The sequence below is a fragment of the Lutra lutra genome, chromosome 1, assembly GCF_902655055.1.
Source record: "Lutra lutra chromosome 1, mLutLut1.2, whole genome shotgun sequence".
Classification (NCBI taxonomy): Eukaryota; Metazoa; Chordata; class Mammalia; order Carnivora; family Mustelidae; genus Lutra; species Lutra lutra.
The window spans coordinates 104,206,838-104,227,506 of NC_062278.1; the positions used below are offsets into that span (position 1 = coordinate 104,206,838).

The window sequence follows — 20,669 nt, forward strand, 5'->3', positions numbered from 1 at the left end:
GATTATAGCTAGAATTACTTCCTAAAATATAAAAAACACTTTTAATATGAGACTGCAAATATGATATAATTTCACTTCAAGTATGGAGTTACTGAAAGACTGCTCATAGTATAATTTTATCTAAATCCTAGTGGTAAGACAGACACATAAATGAACTGTATCACAGGTATACTTTCAATCTTTAAGATTTCATATTCGTGATAGAAATGGAGGTCCTAGCAAGTTCCTACTTGGGTTTGGTGAAAGGCTCCATTCTTAATAACAATCTAGCGAAGCTTTGAGGAGTGTCGTAGATAGCATCTGTGATGCACTTTGTGATTCCAACTAGGAAGGAATCTTATTGGAAGGCCAGATAAGGAAATTAAAGTTCAAATTAAGTATTTCATTTGCTTTGTCAGCATTGTCATTGTTTTGGACACTGTTAACAGTAAAAATTTATGGCTCAAGTTAGGATGGGCTATTCGTTGGCTTGACTATCTCAGTCATGCTTTTTATCCCACTCGGGAAAATGTATATTTCAGGAGCAGCATAAGCTTCTGTGTCTTAGGCATTACGCTAAATGCTAGAGAGAGAAAAATGTCAGGAATGAACATTGGCCTCACAGAGGCATAGCAAAGACATAGGATGGTTTATCATGGAACCCAGACTAGCTCAGATCTTTCTGACCCAGGACTCCAGACAACAGATTGCTTATCCATCACAGAATTGGCATGGGATTTAACATCTGTTAATCACCTCTGGTGGCAAGTCAAAAGTTCTCTGGTAACAAATCTCATTCTAAAAGTTCTCTGGTAATGAATCTCATTCTAACAATCATTATCATGGTTGTTTCATGTCAAGTTTCAGTTTTTGAATTCCACTTTCAGAAACATGAAACAGAAAAAATAATTTTAAAATAGGTACCTCCACTGCTGCTTTTGCCCTTTCAAATTCTTCTTCTAAGGAGTGGTTTCTGGAAAGTAATGCACTTCCCCAGCGCTGTTCTTTGGTCAGTCGAGCCTGAAATAAGCCAAACACGTGGTGTTATACTACTGGAATCACAGAACACAAATATCCAAATATTTTCCCTTTTCTCATATTTCCCTAGAGTTTAAGAAGCATCTGCAAAGGATGTTATTTTTGGAGTACTTTGTAAGCATGATGTTGCCCAAACTGGGATGGGGCCAAAATGTGTGTGAGCATGCATGCATCTTTTTTCCCCCCAAAGATTTTATTTATTAATTTGAGAGAGAGTCAGAGATAGTTAGAGAGAACAAGAGTAGGGAGGAGAGGGAGAAGCAGGCTCTTTGCTGAGCAGGGAGCCTGATGCAGGGCTTGATCCCAGAACCCTGGGATCATGACCTGAGCCAAAGGTGCAGTTTAACCAACTGAGCCAGACAGGTGCCCCATGCATGATTCTTCTAAGAGTGCGTCTCAGCCCTGGTCATGTTAAAACCAAAACCCAGACCCAGATGTTATTAACGTAAGATCTTATTTTAATTGCTCATGGTTTCAGGCATTGATATTTTATTAAGTACCCCCCAGAGGATTCTAATATGCAGTTAAGATGGAGAATCTCCATTCGAAGCCTCAACCTAGGAACTGATAATCCAGCTTCCAGCTTGTTAGGAGGACTAACCTCAGGCAAGACTGCAAGCTGCAGAGATGGGAGGTGGCTGCTGGGCCCTTTCCTTATATGCACAGCAGATCCTCATGCTGAATTCTCTTTCCTTTGCCTTCCCTCTATTAGCACACGTCTGTCTCATGTCCCGTTTCCTCAGGGCATTGTGCTGCTAAATAGTCATTGCTTAGATAAACTCATGTTTGATAATGCCAACCGGTTTTTCACAATTAACAGGCAACGTGATATACATCTTAATTTAGCTAAATGCAAGTATTCCAGAGGCCAGCCCCACCAAGAGTGCTGGAATTACAAAAATGTTATTTATTGTTAATTTTACAAACACTAAATGCATTCTTTTTGAAAAAAATAATCATGGAAAATAAGAAGTAAACCTCTAGAACTTCTTTTCAGTTTCATATATATTTATGTACCCTCGGTAGTAATGTGTTTCAGAAAGTTTCAAAATATAAATGGTATGCTATTCTGTAGCTTACTTTTCTCCATTCAACGATATATCTTGGAGAGGTACCACATTTAGTATTTCTAGAGCTACCTCATTCTTTCCCAGGGATTTCCTAGTAAATATATACTGTAGTTGGTTCAGACCTCTCTCCATGAGCAGTTGTGGTATTTGTGATTTTTCTCCACGTAACTGCTTCTTTTCTTGGCTATCTTTCTACCACACCATGTGATCCATGAGGGTCGGATTCTGTCTGGTAAGTCTTGTTCTCCCCTGTACCTAGCCCATGGCCTGACAGGTGATGTGAATCCTAAGGATGTTTCTAGACTACAGGCTGAGGGATTGCACTGATAAGGCAGCCAGACCTTGGGGAGCAGGAGGAAGGAGTCTTGTGGAGTGAAGCCCCCCTCTGCCCTTTTATCACCTTTTATCCATGTGTTTGATTGCTCTCCTTTAGGGATGCTCAACCTTGGCTTCTATGGGAATTACTTGAGCAGGCCTGGGCCCCGCTCTAGACCAGTTAAAGAATTTCTGGGGGTAGGGCCTGGGCATTAAAAGTTTGAAAAGCTCTTTTGGGGGCACATGGGTAGCTCAGATGGTTAAGCATCTGCCTTCAGCTCAGGTCATGATCTCCACATCCTGGGATTGAGTCCCGAGTTGGACTCCCAGCTCAGTGGGGAGTCTGCTTCTCCCTCTGCCTGCCCTTGTGCTCTCTCTGTCTCTCTCTCTCTCTTAAATGAATAAATAAAATCTCAAAACGAAACAAAAAGAAGAAGAGCTCTTTTGGTGATTTTTGAAAAGCTGCCATGTTTGGAAACCATTGTCCAATAGCAAAACTTTGGCCTTCACTCAGCATCATCTATACAGCTCAACTGCTTTTCATTTTTTCTCCATGACCACTGGTCCTCAAGAGGACCCCCAGCCCCTTATTATCACACAGTAGTAATACGAGGGCTCACTACATGCCAGATGCTGCTTCAAGTCCTTTAGAAACTATTACTCACTTTGTCTCTTCAACAACCAGTGAAGTAGGCATTATCATTAAGTCCATGCCATTGAGGCATAGAGAACTAGTTAACATGGCTCACAGCACACAGCTAGTCAATGGTAGGGCTGATGTTTCTGGGCCGTGTTCATAACCACTGCACTATACTGCCTCTCATAGGGACTGTACTCCCCTGGCCATTTCGGGAAGACGTAAAATCTAGAAAAGCTGTGTCTCAGAGGTTCATGCCTGGCCGAGGGCACCAATCAAGAAGCCCCCAAGAATATTATGGGCTGAAAACAATAATGAAGTCATTGTTATGAACATAACATAACATAACTTCTGAACATAAATAATAGTCTTAGACTGTGCTTTGCATTAATGAACAAGGAAGGTTAATTTATTGAAGCATTAATTTATGTTTCCTCCTCCTTGATGTATTCACTGCTGTATCCCCTGGTATGTCCTATAAATAGTAGCTGATCCATAAACAGTAAATATGTGTTGAAAATACACTGTAGGGGAATATATGAATTGCTGAATTAAAGGTCTTTCTCTTGCTAGGCCTGTTAGCAGCAAAGGGGGAAGGCCTCTGGAGCTGTGTCTGTGGTCAGAAGAGGAAGAGGATGCTGAGGCTGCATCTGCATAGCCATCAGTGCCTCACGCTCAGGTGGGCCATACTCAATGGCCACCATGAGCAAGAACTCTCTTACTCTCTGGGCCGCATGCAAGCTACTACTTTCTCCCAACCCAGATAATTGAGGTGGGGCTGGGTAGAGGAAGCTTCTCAAATGTAAGTGAGATTGATTACCACAGGTTCCTGAGATTAAGGTATGAATAGAACTTTATTGGGGAGCCACGATTCATCCCACTACAACCCTTGTCTGACACTCTTGGGATATAATATATTTGATTAACAAATATAAAGATGAAGATTGGGCCACCTGGGTAGCTCAGGTCACGATCTCAGGGTCCTGGGATTGGGTCCCAAGCTGGGTTCCCTGCTCAGCAGGGAGCCTGCTTCTCCCTCTGCCTCTGCCCCTCCTCCCTGCTCATGCTCTCTCTCTCTCTCAAGTAAATACATAAAATCTTTAAGAAAGAAAAGGTGCAGATGGTTTACAACCTTTCAAAATTGATAAGCTGTTAGGATGTTACAGCCTGGTAGAGATGTTAACCCCAAAGGCATTATGATCTTATTGTCTTGTAGAAATTAACCAGTCCTGTATCATACTTGGCAAACTTATTTTGGCATTTGTTTCCCAGCCAGCTCTGTAAATCTCTGTTCTTTTACTTTGGAACTAGCTCTTTTGTCTTCCTGCTGGCTCCCTCATTAATGAAATAAACAAACAAATAAATTTAAAAAAATGTGGACAGATGGTAAGAAATAAGCTGTGCATTTATATAATAATGTCATGAATGACCCATGAATGGCATGAGAAGAAAGAGAAAGCACTAATATTTCTGTCCCAAGGCACTTCCTTTTATTAGAGGCACTTTTCACCAGTGAAATACGATCTGTCCCTCCTGTGAAGCCTGACCTAACAGAACTCCATTACTGTCACTGGCTTCCCTTCATCAATGTTTCACGACCCAAGTGGATTATGAATCACAAGATGCAAAGGGCACCATATATCAGGAAGAAGAGGCAAAGATCTCTCTCAGGATTTGAGACGTGTAGTTCATATTCTCTTTGCCACTTAAAACAGCAAGTGTAAATAGAATCTTACTCTGCAAATGAACTTTTATTTCAGTAGTACAATTACTATTTAGGTAAGTCCTATTTCCCACATTTTTAGAAAGGCCTTAAGTTAGACAAGTGTTGTCTACCTTACATTTGAAAGCCATTTATTTTGTCCCAGGAAGCTAAGAGAAATGTTATAAAATATAGGAACACACTGAATGTAAATAAAGGCAGTTTCCAAGCGAGAGTAGTAGGCAACTGAACAGATTCCGAAACTTTTCAGCAACTTAGTAACCCACCCAGACATAGTGGTTTAGGACTGAGGATGAAGTACAGATTGTAACAGGTAGTAAAGAGCAGCCTTCCTTTCAACCAAGACTTTATTTTTGTTAACATGTAATTTCATTATAGCAAAGACTGGAATATGGGAGAGCATATATGAACAATGAACAATGAACTGTATCTATTGCTCAGTACTTAACTAGAGGAGTGGTAAGCAAGACAATTACAGCCATAACTTTGAGTCGAGGCTGTTTTGGTATCACGGTGGCTGTATTGTAGTTCTCAAGCTTGAGTGGGCACCAGAAGCATTTGGAAATCTCGTCCAAACACAGATTGCTGGGTGCCACACCTGGGATTTCTGCTTCAGTGGGTGCGGGTGTGGGAGTGGGGGCCCAGAATCTGCATTCTTAACAAGTTCCCTGGTGATGCTGAAACTGCGAAGGGAGGGACCTCACTCTGATGGCTTCTGATTAGATGCTGACATCATGTGCTTGCAAGTGGAACCCTGGAGTTCACAAATGTATTCTGATGTAGGCATTTTTTTGCTTCATTGCATGATTTTGAAAAATCTACAGTTACAGCAACCTCCTGGAAGGGCTTTGGCTTTAAAAACAGCCATTTTAATTGGTTTAGGCTAGTTGGATTTTAGGGTATTACATTCTCTATAGAGGAAAGCATTTCGTTCTCTCAGCTGTTGATTGTTCTGAATGATAAGCACGAGGCAAAAGATAAGAAAAAGAACTCTTTTAGAATACTGTTCTATTATCTTTATTCAAAATTATGATTGTGATTAAAGTTATGATTTGAAGCTTACTGTATTCGTGGCTGTGGTTGTCCTAGCATAATAACTGTGTCAGCTAACCTCAGTGTCAGTCTTTCATAACCTCTCATACAATTACCTCTACATTGCTGCTGGAAGTCTCTCACCAAAGCACATGTTTAAAAAGCTCAGTATCTTTTCAAAAAAGATTGATGGGGGAAAGGGTGCTGCTAACTATAGAAAAGAAAAATATAACAACTAGCAGACTTTGGCTAACAGTGTAATACAGTAATTAAAGGCATAATCTTTGGAGTCAGACTGCCTAAGGCCAAATCCTGATTGGATTTAATAGTAACTGGTGACCTTGGACAAATTACTTAATCTCTATAATCCCCAGTATTCATATCTGCAAAATGTATATTCACTTAACTGAGTCTGTATAAGAATCAAGTACAATAACTCATGTAAATACACACACAGAATTCTCAGTACATAGTAAGTGATATAAAACGTGGCTTTTGTCATCCTCTTTCTGGTTAGCACTTATCAGGTGTGACTTTAGAATTTCATTTAAAAAATTATCTGTATTTAGAGCACTTTCCTTTAGTGGTTAATGCAGACTGGTTGGATTCTTATATAGAACAGATAAACTCATGCCTTTTTGAGTGGGATTTTCTTTTTCTTAATCAGTTCACAGGCTTTTATTGTTGAAGGTACACAAAAAAAGGTGTACCTTATGTGTCAAAGAACAAATTCCTAGAGCTTTGTGCAAGGAGGGTAGCATATGGTTTCCATCTCCATCCTACTATGAAATTCTGTTATAGAACTTCAAAGCAAATCAGTGCTGATTTTGAAAAGAGATGGACAGTCCACTATCATGCATAAAATTATTTTTGAAACTACCTTCAAAAATGATAAAAGAATAAAATCTTGTCATTTAATTTTTAAAAAATTTTTTTATCTGCCCTTTAGTTAACTATTAATTTTCTACAACTTTCAAATTGTTAAATTTGACAAATGTTGTTGTTTCTCTTTTTTGTTAGTATTCCCTTACTTTTCCAATTCGGCAAGTATTTGTTGAGTACCTACTGTGTGCAGATTTCCTACTATGCTGAAAGTGATCTTTCAGATTTCTTTCCTTCTTCCTTGCCTTCCCATGGTTCTTGCCCTGCTGCCTTTTCTTTGCTCCTTCCTTCCATCTTTGCTTGCTTCTTTCCTCATTGGTAGCACACTGTGTATGGTCAGGAGGGAGGAGGGGAAAAGGGATGTCGATGTGGCTCCTGTACTATCTTCCAACAAGCAAAACTATATTTATAAAGTGTACTGTCTAACTGTTTCTAATAGACATAAAGGTCTTGATACTTCTTATAATTGAATTCTTCTTACTAACCTTTTCACTGCCTCACTTATGGCTTGTGGATAGTTTGCTGAACTGAAATGGAATGAAATGCAAGCTGTCGTATTTCGAAGAGTAAGCGTTATCTCTGTATGAAGGAATTTAGGAGGGGAGACACAAAATTGTGTATGGCCTCAGATCTGACAAGAGTCCTAATTTATCTTACAAAGTTTCTGGAAGAAAGTGATACTCTTTAAAAATCACATAGCTCATATTAATCCTAGAAATATAAGTACAATCAGGGCTTGCAGTGAGAAAGGAAATAGATGGTCTGTGACTTCTCTCAGGCGAATAAGCTTGATGCGGCTGATAGGAGGTGGTATGTGGTTAAGAACAGGGGCTTTAGAAGCTGATGGATGTGATTTGAGTGCTGGATCTTCTGCCCCTTAGCTAATTCTAAGATGAATTTCTCATGTAAGAAATGAGGATATTAATTCCCAAGATTATTTGTAAGAATTTCGGAAAATATTAGAAATATCTCTTATTATATGCATGAAGTATGTAATTGGATAGCTATTAGCATGCCTTTCTTTTATTGCTCCTTTAAAAATTCTGAAAACATACCTACATTTATATCTTAAAGTCTCAGTTGTTCTGGTTTGGGATACTGCCAACTTGATGGACTTAGGACAATATGGAAGGAAGCATTTGCTGTGCCAAAGTCCGCAAAATCAGAGAGTTGCATGACTATGACCAAGTACTGGAGAGCCTGGTTCCTGCACCTTCTCATTAGGTCCAACTTAGGTTGGCAAGAACCTGCCTTGGAGCTATCCTTCCAGTGTCCAGACTGGATAAAGAAATGCTTGAACTTGCCATCACTTGCAAGCAAAGGTTGCACTCACTTTCTTTTGCCTTACCACTATCTCAACCCACTTATTAGAAAAAGTTATTTTCATGTCATCACTTGTGTTTTTCTTCAACTCTTCAAATGTTTTATAATTTTTTTGATTGTACAATTTCTTTAAATAATTAACTCCAGGGCATGCTAATTATACAGTTGTAAGAGTGTCAAGAAAGTTTATTCTTAAATACATAGAGATTATATGATTCATTATAATCTCCTACCACTCTGATTAGTGTATTTAAAACACTATTTGAAAGAGACTAGACTACATTTTCCTTTTATCCCTCTTGAAAAGAAAATGAGCTAATAGGAATTCACTCCATTTTCTTTATGATTCTGAAACATGAATTTTTTTTAAATGTGAATTTTTTTTAAAATTTATTTATTTGACAGACAGAGATCACAGGTAGATAGAGAGGCAGCCAGAGAGGAGAGGAAGGGAAGCAGGCTCCCTGCCGAGCAGAGAGCCCGATGTGGGGCTTGATCCCAGGACCCTGGGATCATGACCTGAGCCGAAGGCAGAGGCTTTAATCCACTGAGCCACCCAGGCGCCCCGAAATGTGATTTTTTAAGTAAGTCTGGTAAACAGCTCCTCACCTGTTGAACCTAAGATTGTTTATGTTGGCTTGAGAGAGAAGAAAACATTTCCTTGATTTTCTCATGAGCCATCTGTGTGATAGTAGAGCAGTAACGAGTTTTGGTAAGCTGAAATTGTTTACTTAAATAGTGTGCAAGTTTTATTTTATTTTATTTTATTTTTTAAAGATTTTATTTATTTATTTGAGAAAGAGAGCAAGCACAAGCAGGGGAGAGGGGCAGAGGGAGAAGTTGACTCCCCACTGAGCAGGGAGCTGGCTGCAGGCCCCCATCCTATGACTCTGGGATCATGACCTGAGCCAAAGGCAGACACTTAACGGACTTAGCCATCCACACACCCCTGCAAGCCTGTTTTAAGTTGAATTTTTATACCACCTTCAACATCTTATCTACCTAGAGAGATCATATATTTAAGGGCAGCATGTTTCTAACAGTAAAAACACCTTTTTGTCTTTTATTACAATTAATCAGTCTATTCTCTTGCTGTTTTATTTGAGTGGTTAGTATTTTAGATGATCGAATTCTGAATTCGTTATATTGTCCTAATTAAACCATAGGCAGGACTTAAAACTAGGAGATTATGAAATTTCTTAGCTTAGGCAAATCTTGATAAACATGCAGTGTTTTAAAATTTTTTTTACTTATCTATTATTTTAGCATGAGCAAGGGGAGTCATAGAGGGGGACCAATAAAGAATCTCAGGCAGACTCCAACCTGAGTGCAGAGCCAGACGTGAGGCTCCATCCCACAACCCTGAGATCACGATGTGAGTCAAAACAGAGTCAGAGGCTGAACCAATTGAGTCATCCAAGTGCCCCCAAATGCAGTGTTTTTAAAAAAGCAAATTAAGGGACAAATTCTTTACAAGTAATTGGTAACCCTCTAAAGGATTCACTACAATTTATCTAGACAGGGAACTGTCACAGTGCACTTTAAACTGTGTTTTGGAGGACAATATTGGGAATCTCACACAAATTGTCCAAAGCACATTGTGTTTGCTTAAAGGCACACCAGTGGGCATGTGGAAGGACAATGTGGTGGGATGAAATCAGACAACCAGCAGGAGAGTAGCAGTCATTGGAATAATAAGATAAATGCATTGTGGGTCTCCATGGCAACTGAAGACCCCAGCTGATCCTTTGCCCCTCCAGCGTTGTGTAGAACAGCCCACCTGTGCCAAACCTCCCCCCTGCTGCAGAAACAAATGTTCTATTGCTACATTAAATTGTTCCAAGGATCCAGGTTATGAAACAGTACCAATTACTTTAGCTGAATCTAAATCTCTAATGCACTTAACAAGAAATGTTTCTCTAATAAATGTTATCAGTTTTAAAAAAAGTTGCATTTAGAATGAACACAGAGGATGAAAATACATTTTCATGCTACATTTACAATTCATTAAGCTTCCCAGGGTTATTTGTTCTGGAAGTGAACTGACTTGTTTTCCAGCAGAGTCCTAGGAGCAGTAATGTTCACCCCTCTCCAGTGAATATAGAAATGGGGAGAAGAGGCGGTTCTCTTAGTGGCTTAGAAACTTCCATGTCCTCAAAATTTCCTATCTGTGTGTGTCCTCCTTCTCTATGCCACTTACTAGTTCTGGGTGCATAGACAATTTTCTTAATGTCACTGTGCCTTAGTTTCCCCGTCTATAAAATAGGGGTAATAAATAAACTTACCTCATACAGCCATTTAACAGGATCAAATGAGCTAACATGTATTAGAAGACTTTATCACAGCTCTCAGTAATATTTGCTATTATCATAATTAACCCTTTACTTCACCTCAGACAACATATCTCCTCTTAATTTCAATATCTGATCTAGTAAACTCAAGAAAATTTCTCTTGCTCACTTCATCTCCCTTATGTTCAACAAGACTGTAAACTGCATAAATGTGGACACAGTTCTTAAGAGATCTTCATGGTTTTAGATAGAGACTGTACCCTTACAAAGTGTTTGAGCGAATAAAAAGATTGAGACTGATTTTGGCCTTCTTGGCAGTCTAACCCAAAGGAGATAACTAGTTATAGACAAACCAGTTATACTGGAGTTGGGGGTCAAACAGTGGACAGAGAGGTCTGGTTCATACCATACTTCCACCAGTGATTAGTTGGGTACCCCAGAAAAAAGATTTTGACTTCACCAAAACTTTTTAAAGGATCCTTAAAATGAGGCCAGTAAGGGGTGCCTGGATGGGTCAGTTTGTTAAGCCTCTGCCTTCGGCTAAGGTCGTGATCCCAGGGTCCTGGGATTGAGCACCGCATTGGGCTCCCTGCTCAGTGGGGAGTCTGCTTCTCTGTATCCCTCTGCCCCTTTCCCTGCTTGTTCTGTCTCTCTCAAATAAAGAAAATCTTTAAAAAAATGAGGATAATAATAATTCACAGGATTATTTGAGTATTAGACATAACATACAAAAAGCACATAGTAAAGTCCCTAATACTTAGTGGCTACTCACAAATGGTTGCTCTTAGTATTATCATTACTGCTAATACTATAACTATTTATTCCTTAACATAAAATTTATTTTAGTGTGACAGTCAGGATCCTGATATGTAAGTACTTGGGTCCACAGGGCATACATGCAAATGAATACTTAATATGTAAGTTCCTCTTCTTGGTGTTCTATTGTATAAATATTGCTAATACTGGAGTAGAAGAGATTTTATATTGCAAAATGATGGAAAAGTAAATGATAGAAAAAAGAAAAAGTGCTAAATATATAGTGAATTCATTAAGACATGTTCTAGCCAAATATATATTTATCATCAGTTATCTAGCCAAATATATATATATACACATATATGTATATATACATGTAAATAAAATATTTATGATATAAATTATCTATTAGAAACGATGGGTTTGGGGTGCCTGGGTAGCTCAGTCGGTTGGGCATCACACTCTTGATTTGAGCTCTGGTCATGATCTCTTTGTCACATGTGGAGTCTACTTGGGATTCGCTCTCTCCCCCTGCCCTCCGCTCCCCCACCCCAACTCTCTCTCAATCTCTCTCTCTCTCTAAATTAAAAAAAAACAAAACAACAACAACAAAAAAACAGGAAGAAAGAAAAAAAAAAGTGGGTTCATTAAAGAATCTCTTTCTCTCTCTCTCTTTTTTTGTTACCTGTGCTGGAGGCACTAATTCCAACTCGGAAGCTGACTCAGAGTTCAGGGCACTTTTCCCTCCGCTTAGTTCTGGTTGAGATCTGTGCTCTGAGGACCTATAAGGGATGAATAAAGGAGATTAATATATACCGAGAAACAAACTCAACTAGAAAACCAGTCAAGAAACCGAGTTAATTTGGATCGTTAAGAGCCATGATAATAAAGCTCTCATCAGAATTTTGATGAGATAACTTGAAGAAGATAACTTTTATATAATTTTATTACAATGACCACTTTTGAAATTTGGGTGGCTGCAATGAGCTAGGTGTAATTACCTCTGATTTAGATTTTGGTTCAATTATTTACAAACAGTAAATAAATACAATCCCAGTTTTGTTACTAACAGTTCTGCTTTCTTAACAGTATTGTGTTTTGGGGAGGGGAGCATCTCACAAAGTGTCCTTGGTGTGATTTGACCCTTATATAGAACCTGAAAAGTCATAATAAATGGAGATGTGCAAGGGGAAATAGGAGAATGAGAGAGGCTGTCCTTTAAGAAGCTTGAAAAGCATGGGAAAATTCAGTTAACCAATTTTTCTCATGGGCATCCACAGGTTATTCTTAATTAGTGCATTATCTGATAATGATGATTAAGACAGTCAGAAAAGGTTACTTGTGTAACCAGAAACATTTACTTTAATACCATTCATGTAATATATTGAATATACGCACATATGTACATACATATATAAACCTATTTTTATTGATCACCTCTTTTACACATTAAACATATTATCAACAAATATGGAACAAATATTGAATTCTGAATTCTAAATCTACCAACATCATTTTTGGCTGAATTTTTGACAATTCAGATGAAATACTTAGTTTTGGAAACCACAACAATTAGCATTGATAAATGGAGCATTGTAACTGGCACCAAATATTTGGATTGACTTAACTCATTGGCTATTTCAGTACACAGGAGAAATATCCATAGAGCTGACAGACCATTAGCTATTAAAATATTTTACCATAAGAGTTCTTTTGATCCAGTTCTAGATGAGCATGATTTTCTCTCTGCCATTTGATGTCCCTTGCTATTTCGATCTCCATGAAACTTAACATCATCCCATTTTTCCAGTTGTGTTTGAATGTCTATGAAAGAGATAGGAAAGGGGTAACAGTGACAGTGAATTATAAAGTGCAGAGATAAGAAGGGAAATTAAGATTAAGAAGTCTTACACAAGTCAACTTCATTCAACTGATGCTCCTAAACCCAAGACCACCTTTTTAAGACTGCATGAAAATTAATTAAAACATGTTCAGCTAAACAAAAATGAGACCTAGTAAGAGAAATTGGTTTGCTTTTAGTTAAACAATCAAGTTGTTTTCCCAAATTTATTCCAAGAGCTATGTGCATTCTGAATTCTTTGTATAAATTCATGGAATCCCATAAGAACGAACATATGGAGTATGATCCTAGCTGCCTCCATCTAAGGAGGTGGCTTTGAGGCACTTCTGACATATTTCTAGAAAGAAATTCTGTTTAAAGAGATGAACCTCACTGTTAAAAGGAGGTAAGAAGGAACTGGAACACTATTCACAGCTTTTGTAAAAGTGCTTAATTATTCATCAAATGAGGGAATGAATAATGGGAATAGAAAGAAAGGAAGTGATGGAGAAAGCCAAGAGAATGCTAAAAACATTTTCTCCCAGTGGTTTAATTCTTAAGAAATTTGGCTGGGTTTGCTCTTATTAACAGGTGTGTGACTGTAGATAAATCAGTTAAACAACTTTGGGGGCCATCTCTAAAAAGATTTGCAGTTGGTGTCCTCCAAAATTCTTTAAGTATTTTTATGACTTCTTCACAGGACATTTTCTCAAAAGCAGAGAAATGAAAGTTTCATTTTTAAATTCATTGTGCTATATTGTAATGCATTTAATAATATATCCCTACATAAGTGTGTACATTTCATTATTCATCTGTACACCTGAGAAAACCTAGAACACATTGATAGTGAGGAAGTTTTGGAGATAGTTAGAAAACTTTCTTCCAAAGAGACAGGCCTCAGAGAGGGACATGGCAGGGGAGAGAGGACATGATGGATGCCCTTGGCTTTCTGAACTGTCTGCCACTCTTGTTACTCCTGAGAAATGAGACCATAATTTAACTGGTTCCATGAGATAAAGTTAAGCTTTCCTTTCTCAGGAAGATGTATAGTAGTAGATAAAAGTATGGCTTTGAAATTAACCAGAAATATGCTCAAATTCCAGGACTTCCTTATACTAACTGAGATCTTGGGCAAATTATTTAAATTCTAAGTTTTCAATGAACTAATGGGCTAATGCATGTAATCATGCAGCATAGTCCTGGATGTGATAAACCATCAATAAACGGTAGTTATGGGGCGCCTGGGTGGCTCAGTGGGTTAAAGCCTCTGCCTTCGGCTCAGGTCATGATCCCAGGATCCTGGGATCGGGCCCCACATCGGGATCTCTGCTCGGCAGAGAGCCTGCTTCTTCCTCTCTCTCTGTCTGCCTCTCTGCCTACTTGTGATCTCTCTGTCCAATAAATAAATAAAATCTTAAAAAAAATAAATGGTAGTTGTTATTATTGTATTAGATATATCCCCATGCATGTTACATGTTCTGGCTGGCTGTTCCTGGACCTTGTGTTAAAGCTGTTCTCTCTCTCTTTTTCTATCTCTTGACTGGCTATTTCCCACTCCAAACTAAATGCTCCTAGAGAGCAAGATTCATGTCTCATTTTTACTTGTAACTCCAATGCCTCATATGGCACCTGCCATCTACCAAGTATTCAACATATGTAGGATGGATACATAAATGAATGAATCCACATCAGTTATGCAAGACTGAGCTCCCCAAATACTATTTAATTCAAGCACAAAAGAAGTGTGTGTTGCCCATATTCCTTCATGGAATTAAGCTTTTTACTCCTTTGCCCGTAGTTTTCATGTCATTTGTGGAACTTCGTTGTATTAAGGCAAGGGCCAGCAGCAGCAGACACATTCTATTACCTTACCTAAATCTAAGGATGATGTCTCTGGGCCTCGGAGAGGCTGGCCTCTCTGCTCAGCTTCTGCACTGATGAGATCGGATCCATCAGCCTTTTTCTTGAGGGATGAGGTTTTTGATGAGGCCTCCAACTTCTTGCCTTTGGTTTGGGTTTGAGAGACAGGTTCACTCAGGTCAAGGAGATCCAAGCCTGTGGTCAATACTATCAGAGATGGAAAAGGTTAAGATAAGCTCACTCACTGCTCTGAAGTTATTTTTTAAAAATAGGTTTCAGTTGGGTGCAGGAAGATTTTGTGGGTATAGTGTAGGTTAGAAGTGTCAAATCATCCACTTGCCTGTTGAAAGGCTCCTTCCATGGTTTGGCTATTATGGAAATCGTGGCTATGAACATTGGGGTGCATGTGCCCCTTATTTTCTTTGGGGTGAATACCCAGTAGTATAATTGCTGGTTCATAAGGTAGCTCTATTTTTAACTTTTTGAAGAACCTGCGTACTGTTTTCCAAAGTAGCTGCACCACTTTGCATTCCCACCAACAGTGTAAGAGGGTTCCCCTTTCTCCACATCCTCTCCAACATTTGTTGTTTCCTGTCTTGTTAATCTTTGCTATTCTAACTGGTGTAAGGTGGTATCTCAATGTGGTTTTGATTTGAATTTCCCTGATGGCTGATGATATTGAACATTTTTTCATATGTCTGTTAGCCATTCATATGTCTTCTTTGGCGAAGTGTCTGTTCATGTCTTCTGCCCATTTTGAATGGGTAAAGAAGATGTGGTTCATAAATACAATGGAATATTACTCAGCTATCAGAAAGGATGAATATCCACCATTTGCATCGACATGGATGGAACTGGAGGAGATTATGCTAAGTGAAATAAGTTAAGCAGATAAAGACAATTATCATACGGCTTCACCCATATGTTAAAACAAGGAACAGCATGGAGGACATTAGGAGAAGGAAGAGAAAAATGAAGGGGAGGAAATCAGAGGGGGAGATGAACCATGAGAGACTATGGACTCCGAGAAAAAAAAGTGAGGGTTTCAGAGGGGCAGGGGGCAGGGGAATGGGACAGCCTGGTGATAGGTATTGAGGAGGTCATGTATTGTGATGAGCACTGGGTGTTATACACAAATAATGAAACTAATGAAATACTGTATGTTAACTAATATAACATAATAAAAACGAAAGAAATTGGTGTAATTGAGGTAAATGTGAAAAAAAGTATCAAATTAAGTTAGCTCACCATTGATTTCTAAAGATGGTTTGCATTTAGACTAAACAGTTTGCTACATGTTCTCCTTTATTTTGGCACTGTACAAACCCACAAAATAAGACTTAGACCAGCCTCACCAGTGATGAAAGTTTAAATCAAATTAAAATAATAAAATAGAATATGAATTCAGGTAGTAGTTACTTTATTGCTCTGCCATGTTTATAGAGAGGTATATTTTACAGCACATTTTTTCCAGAGAATAGTCTATCATATTCAGAGGTATGTTTGCAGAACAGTTATGAGGAAGATTTGTAAAAGTTTCTGATGTCTTTGTGTTTTAAATTTTGAACTACTAAGGTATACAGGATATAAAGGAGTGCTGTTAATCATCTTTTATTTAATTAAGCAGTTCAATCAGAAAATGGCTTGCTGTTTGGGCTCACATTAGAGAAGTATTTTACAATCCATAGCTGATGAATAGGTACACATGTTAATGCCTTTGCTACTTAATATGCAAATTTAAATTTCAATGTAACAAACCATAAAATGGCTACACTTTAACTTCCTAGCAGGTTGGTTACATTGCATTAAATACTCTAATAAAGGCAGAAATAATTTGTTTTGATGCAAAGTAGGTAAATGAGAATAAAATAGGCAAGCCTTGTAACTTTTTATCCTTTCTCTTACATGCAAGTTACCAGGGTGTGGCTAGCTCATCATGAGAAATGGAAAACTTCAATTAGGGAAGGTCCCTCCAGACCTGCCTCTCCACCAGTTCAAGAACCCTGAGACTGGCTTCTGGACTGGCCTGGTGGCTTCCTGGCCTGGGATCTCTTCACCCTGATAGTTTAGGAAAGTCAACAATGTGTCAGAAAAATCTTGGTGTTAACCCTTTCTGGCACCATCTACAACTATGACTGCAGCATTCCGCCCCTCTGACCTCTCAGCTTGTCCTCTGGGTAAGGAATGGAGTTTTGTTGGTATCTCAGCACTCTTTCCATGTGCTTCTCCCTTGCACTCAAGGTTGGATTGGGGCTCAGTGGCACTCACAACCTGCATTTCTTTAGTACCACACTGTCCTCATGAGCTAACCACCCCATAGGATCTTTAGGAGTTTGTCAAGCTGTATTCTCAATAATCTTGTTTTGATTTCAATTATGAATCATAGTGGTTGGATGTTAATGGTGAAGTGGAAAGACCCGGCTCTGTCACTGTTTAGCTGTGTGACTCTGAGAAATTTTCTTGATTTTGCTGAGTTTCAGTTTCCTCTTCAGAAAAAATGCAGATTAAGTCTTTTTGGTATGATATGAAGATTAACTTATATAATTTGTTTATTGACTGTTTAAAGTGTCAAGCGTATAATAGGTACTCAATAAACATTATTTCCATTCTTTAGTGGCCAATTCGTGATGCTTTTCTTTCTTTTTTGTTGATCTCCTCCTATTCTCCCTGCTTTTTTTCTATTTTGGGCAAGAAGCATATCCACACACTCACGGAAAGAAGAAACACCACTGGGAATAAAACAGAGAGTGAAACAAAGATATTGGTCTACAGAGGATGCTCTGAAGTAAATGGCCTGAAAGCATCAGCTTATCTCATCCGTGTCTTCCTGAGGAGAGGGGAGCCACTTTCCAGTGCTAAGATGCTCTGAGATATGAGCAGTGTTTTGTGGCCAGCAAGCACCTCAAAGTGGGAGGAAAGAAGTGGTTTTTAGAGCTAAGCTGCGTGGTTTGGTGTTTAAAATTTAAGCATGGCAAGAAGCCAAAATAGGCTAGGATATAACACTTTTCATATTCTTTGAATATTTAAACAGAAATTTCCAGTCAACTATTATGTTGGCAGAGATTCTAGGCCCACCAAGATTTCCTTATAATAGAAGGAAGGAAATGGATAATAGTCTCTGGAATGCCATATATGTCTTTTTACTAATTGTACAAACAATTAGGAATTAGTCATTTGCTCCTACACTTCTTTTAGAAGCCAATTATATAGGACTTGTCTATTCGTATATAGGAAGTACATTTGTTACAGAATAATAACTGGTGAATATTAATTTAATTCTATATCTGCTTCTCACCATTCAGAACAAATGGATTACTAAAAGAGTGAAATGCAAATTCACACTTGGCTCAGCAACATTCTTTCCCTCTCCAAACTGGCCTGGGCACTTCCTGTGTTGGTTCTGAGCTTTCTGTTCCTTTGTTCTTTGCCCAGCAAATGTGAAACAAATGCTTTGCACACACAGAAAGCCCTATTTGTTACCCAGTTGATGAAGTGGGAGGTGGCTTGGAGGTTGGATGGTAAGCTCTGAAGCTGAGAGAATCCCTAGGGACTACAATTCAAAAGCATAGAAGAATGGGTGCAGCCTTTTACTTTCTGGAAGAGACAAATTGCCTTTCAGCAAGTGTGTGTGTGTGTGTGTGTGTGTATGTGTGTGTTGCACTTATATGCGCTTTAGTTAAGACTTAGAAATAAAGGGTCTCACTGTTCCGTATGGACTTTGAAGGGAGCATATCTTGGCATGGAAGGGGATATTTGTTTGGCTTATCTTCTTAATCCAGTTTTAAAAATTCTTTTAGGCACATGAAAGTTTGGGTTCTGTAATCTGTGTGTCTGAATTGAGATAACCACCTCTTAGAGTGGATGTGAAAATGTATGTGTGTGGGTGAGAGAGAGAGAGAGCGAGAGAGGGAGAGAGAGAGACAGGCTTGAAGATGTTACGTTGCTGGCTTTGGAGATGGAAGAAGGGGCCATAAACCAAGGAATTCCAGGTACTCCCAGAAACTGAAAAAGGCAGGAAGACAAATTCTCCCTAGAATCTCCAGAAGGAATGTGGCTCTGCTGACACCTTGATTTTAGGACTGATGCAGAATTGTAGGATAATAAATTTGTGTCGTTTAAACTTGCAGTAATTTGTTACAGCAGCAATAAGAAACTAACACAGTTCATATGTCAGTGCCCATGCCAGGATGCAAACACAGGCCCTGTTGTTACTCCCAAGCATGTGTTTGTCACCACTCCTCGCTAGAATTTATCTGAAACTGGAGGCAATATGCTGACTCCATTGATAAGGCTTTGATTATTTTTTTGTTTAGCTCCCAATCATCTGGCAGTTTGGATAGTCTGGCTTAATGTAAATAGTTGGTAATCTCCGACACTTTTTTTTTTTTTGGATCACCTAATTTCATTGGGAGGAACTTTTGAAGATGGAAGCTGTAAGATGCTATGTAAGTATTTGTTTCCATTTATCTCAAGGACATCTGATTGAAGATCATAACCTATTGAACTGGAAGGCTCCTGGAGGGGTGGGTGAATATATTTACAAATGCTAGATTACCTGGGCTATGGGAGGTGAGGCTGTTTAAACAGATTAAAATAGCACTGATTATGAAGCTCTGATTTGATGCTTTGATGGTAATTGCAATGTTATTTGCACCACTATAGTATAACGAGTCTCTGATTTTTAATGAATTTCTTTTAAGGAATAAATCTACATGGAATGGTCAGAGAGGACAGATTAAGGGACAGTCCTGATTGGTTCAGTCACAGAATGTGCCACAAGGAACTGACAGAATCTCTGTTCTGTTTTGTAAGCTACGCTGGCATTCTAGAAACATGGGATTCTTTAATATAGTGGCTACAAAGACAAGTCCCTTAGGAAGGATTTTGTCAGTGAAGTTGAATAGATACATTGAACTTTATTAATCCAACAAATTTTTGCTTATTTTATTGGATTATGTTATTAAAGCTACCTCCCAAATTCTTTTTTTAAGATTTTAAAGATTTTTTTTTATTCATATGACAGAGAGAGAGAGAGAGCACAGCATGGGGAGCAACAGAGGGAGAGGGAGAAGTGGGCTCCTCACTGAGCAGGGAACCTGATGTGGGGCTTGATCCCAGGACCCTGGGATCATGACCTGAGCTGAAGGCATACTCTTAACTGACTGAACCACCAGGTATCTCAAGCTACTTCCCAATTTCTAAGGTCTCTCAGGAAGCATGCCGTTGTCTTCACTGCTAATTGGGCTTCATAAAAATGTATTTTGCAAATACTACACTAATTTTGCAATTAAAATATTTAATTAAGTGGCTATGACAGCTAGCTGTTAAGTTAGCTCTCCCTGTCCATATATGGGTCTCTTACAGAGGTATACAGACCCCATATCAAGGAGGGAAATTATTATTTGTTAAACCATGAAAAATGTTTCTTCTATGGTAACTATCCACCTAATGGCTCAACTTGAGGGATAAAATTCTTTTAGATCATGCAGATTGATAAATGCAAACCAAGGACCTCCTGTTTTACTTGGTTTTTAGGAAAGAATCTTTCCTGTACTTTGACATATGTTAGATTTTTGGGGAGATTACCAACCAACAAGTTATTATTGCAAATTTTACAGCACACATTTGTTCTCTAATGTAATCATGATCTTAAAACATCCATTGTCTAGTTACGTTCCAAGCATTTGATATATGCATCTGTGATAATGTATTTATTTGTCATCTTAAAATCCAGGATATTAGCAGTAATTTCAGCTTACATACCATTTAGGGATACAGTTTGAGAGGGCCATGGAATTAGCTATCATCTAGATCACAGATGAATTAAAAGATAATTTAGGGTGTTAACGGCAAAGAAAATCATTCTTATTTGATCTGCTTGATATTATTACTATGGGATGACAAAAGTTAATCCTACAGTAGA

At 38.5% G+C, this 20,669-nt stretch overlaps 1 protein-coding gene across 4 annotated transcripts in view; it reads right to left on the reverse strand.

Annotated features, from left to right (window-relative positions):
- Positions 1-20,669, reverse strand: part of PEX5L (peroxisomal biogenesis factor 5 like) — a 225,798-nt gene that overhangs the window by 64,900 nt on the left and 140,229 nt on the right. For all 4 annotated transcript variants that reach the window (XM_047731164.1, XM_047731155.1, XM_047731142.1 and 1 more), the window contains 4 exons: positions 14,759-14,953; positions 12,747-12,870; positions 11,732-11,828; positions 904-999 (listed from right to left, as the gene is read on the reverse strand). In XM_047731164.1, the coding sequence (XP_047587120.1) occupies positions 904-999; positions 11,732-11,828; positions 12,747-12,870; positions 14,759-14,953 (512 nt within the window). The remainder of the gene's footprint in view (positions 1-903; positions 1,000-11,731; positions 11,829-12,746; positions 12,871-14,758; positions 14,954-20,669) is intronic.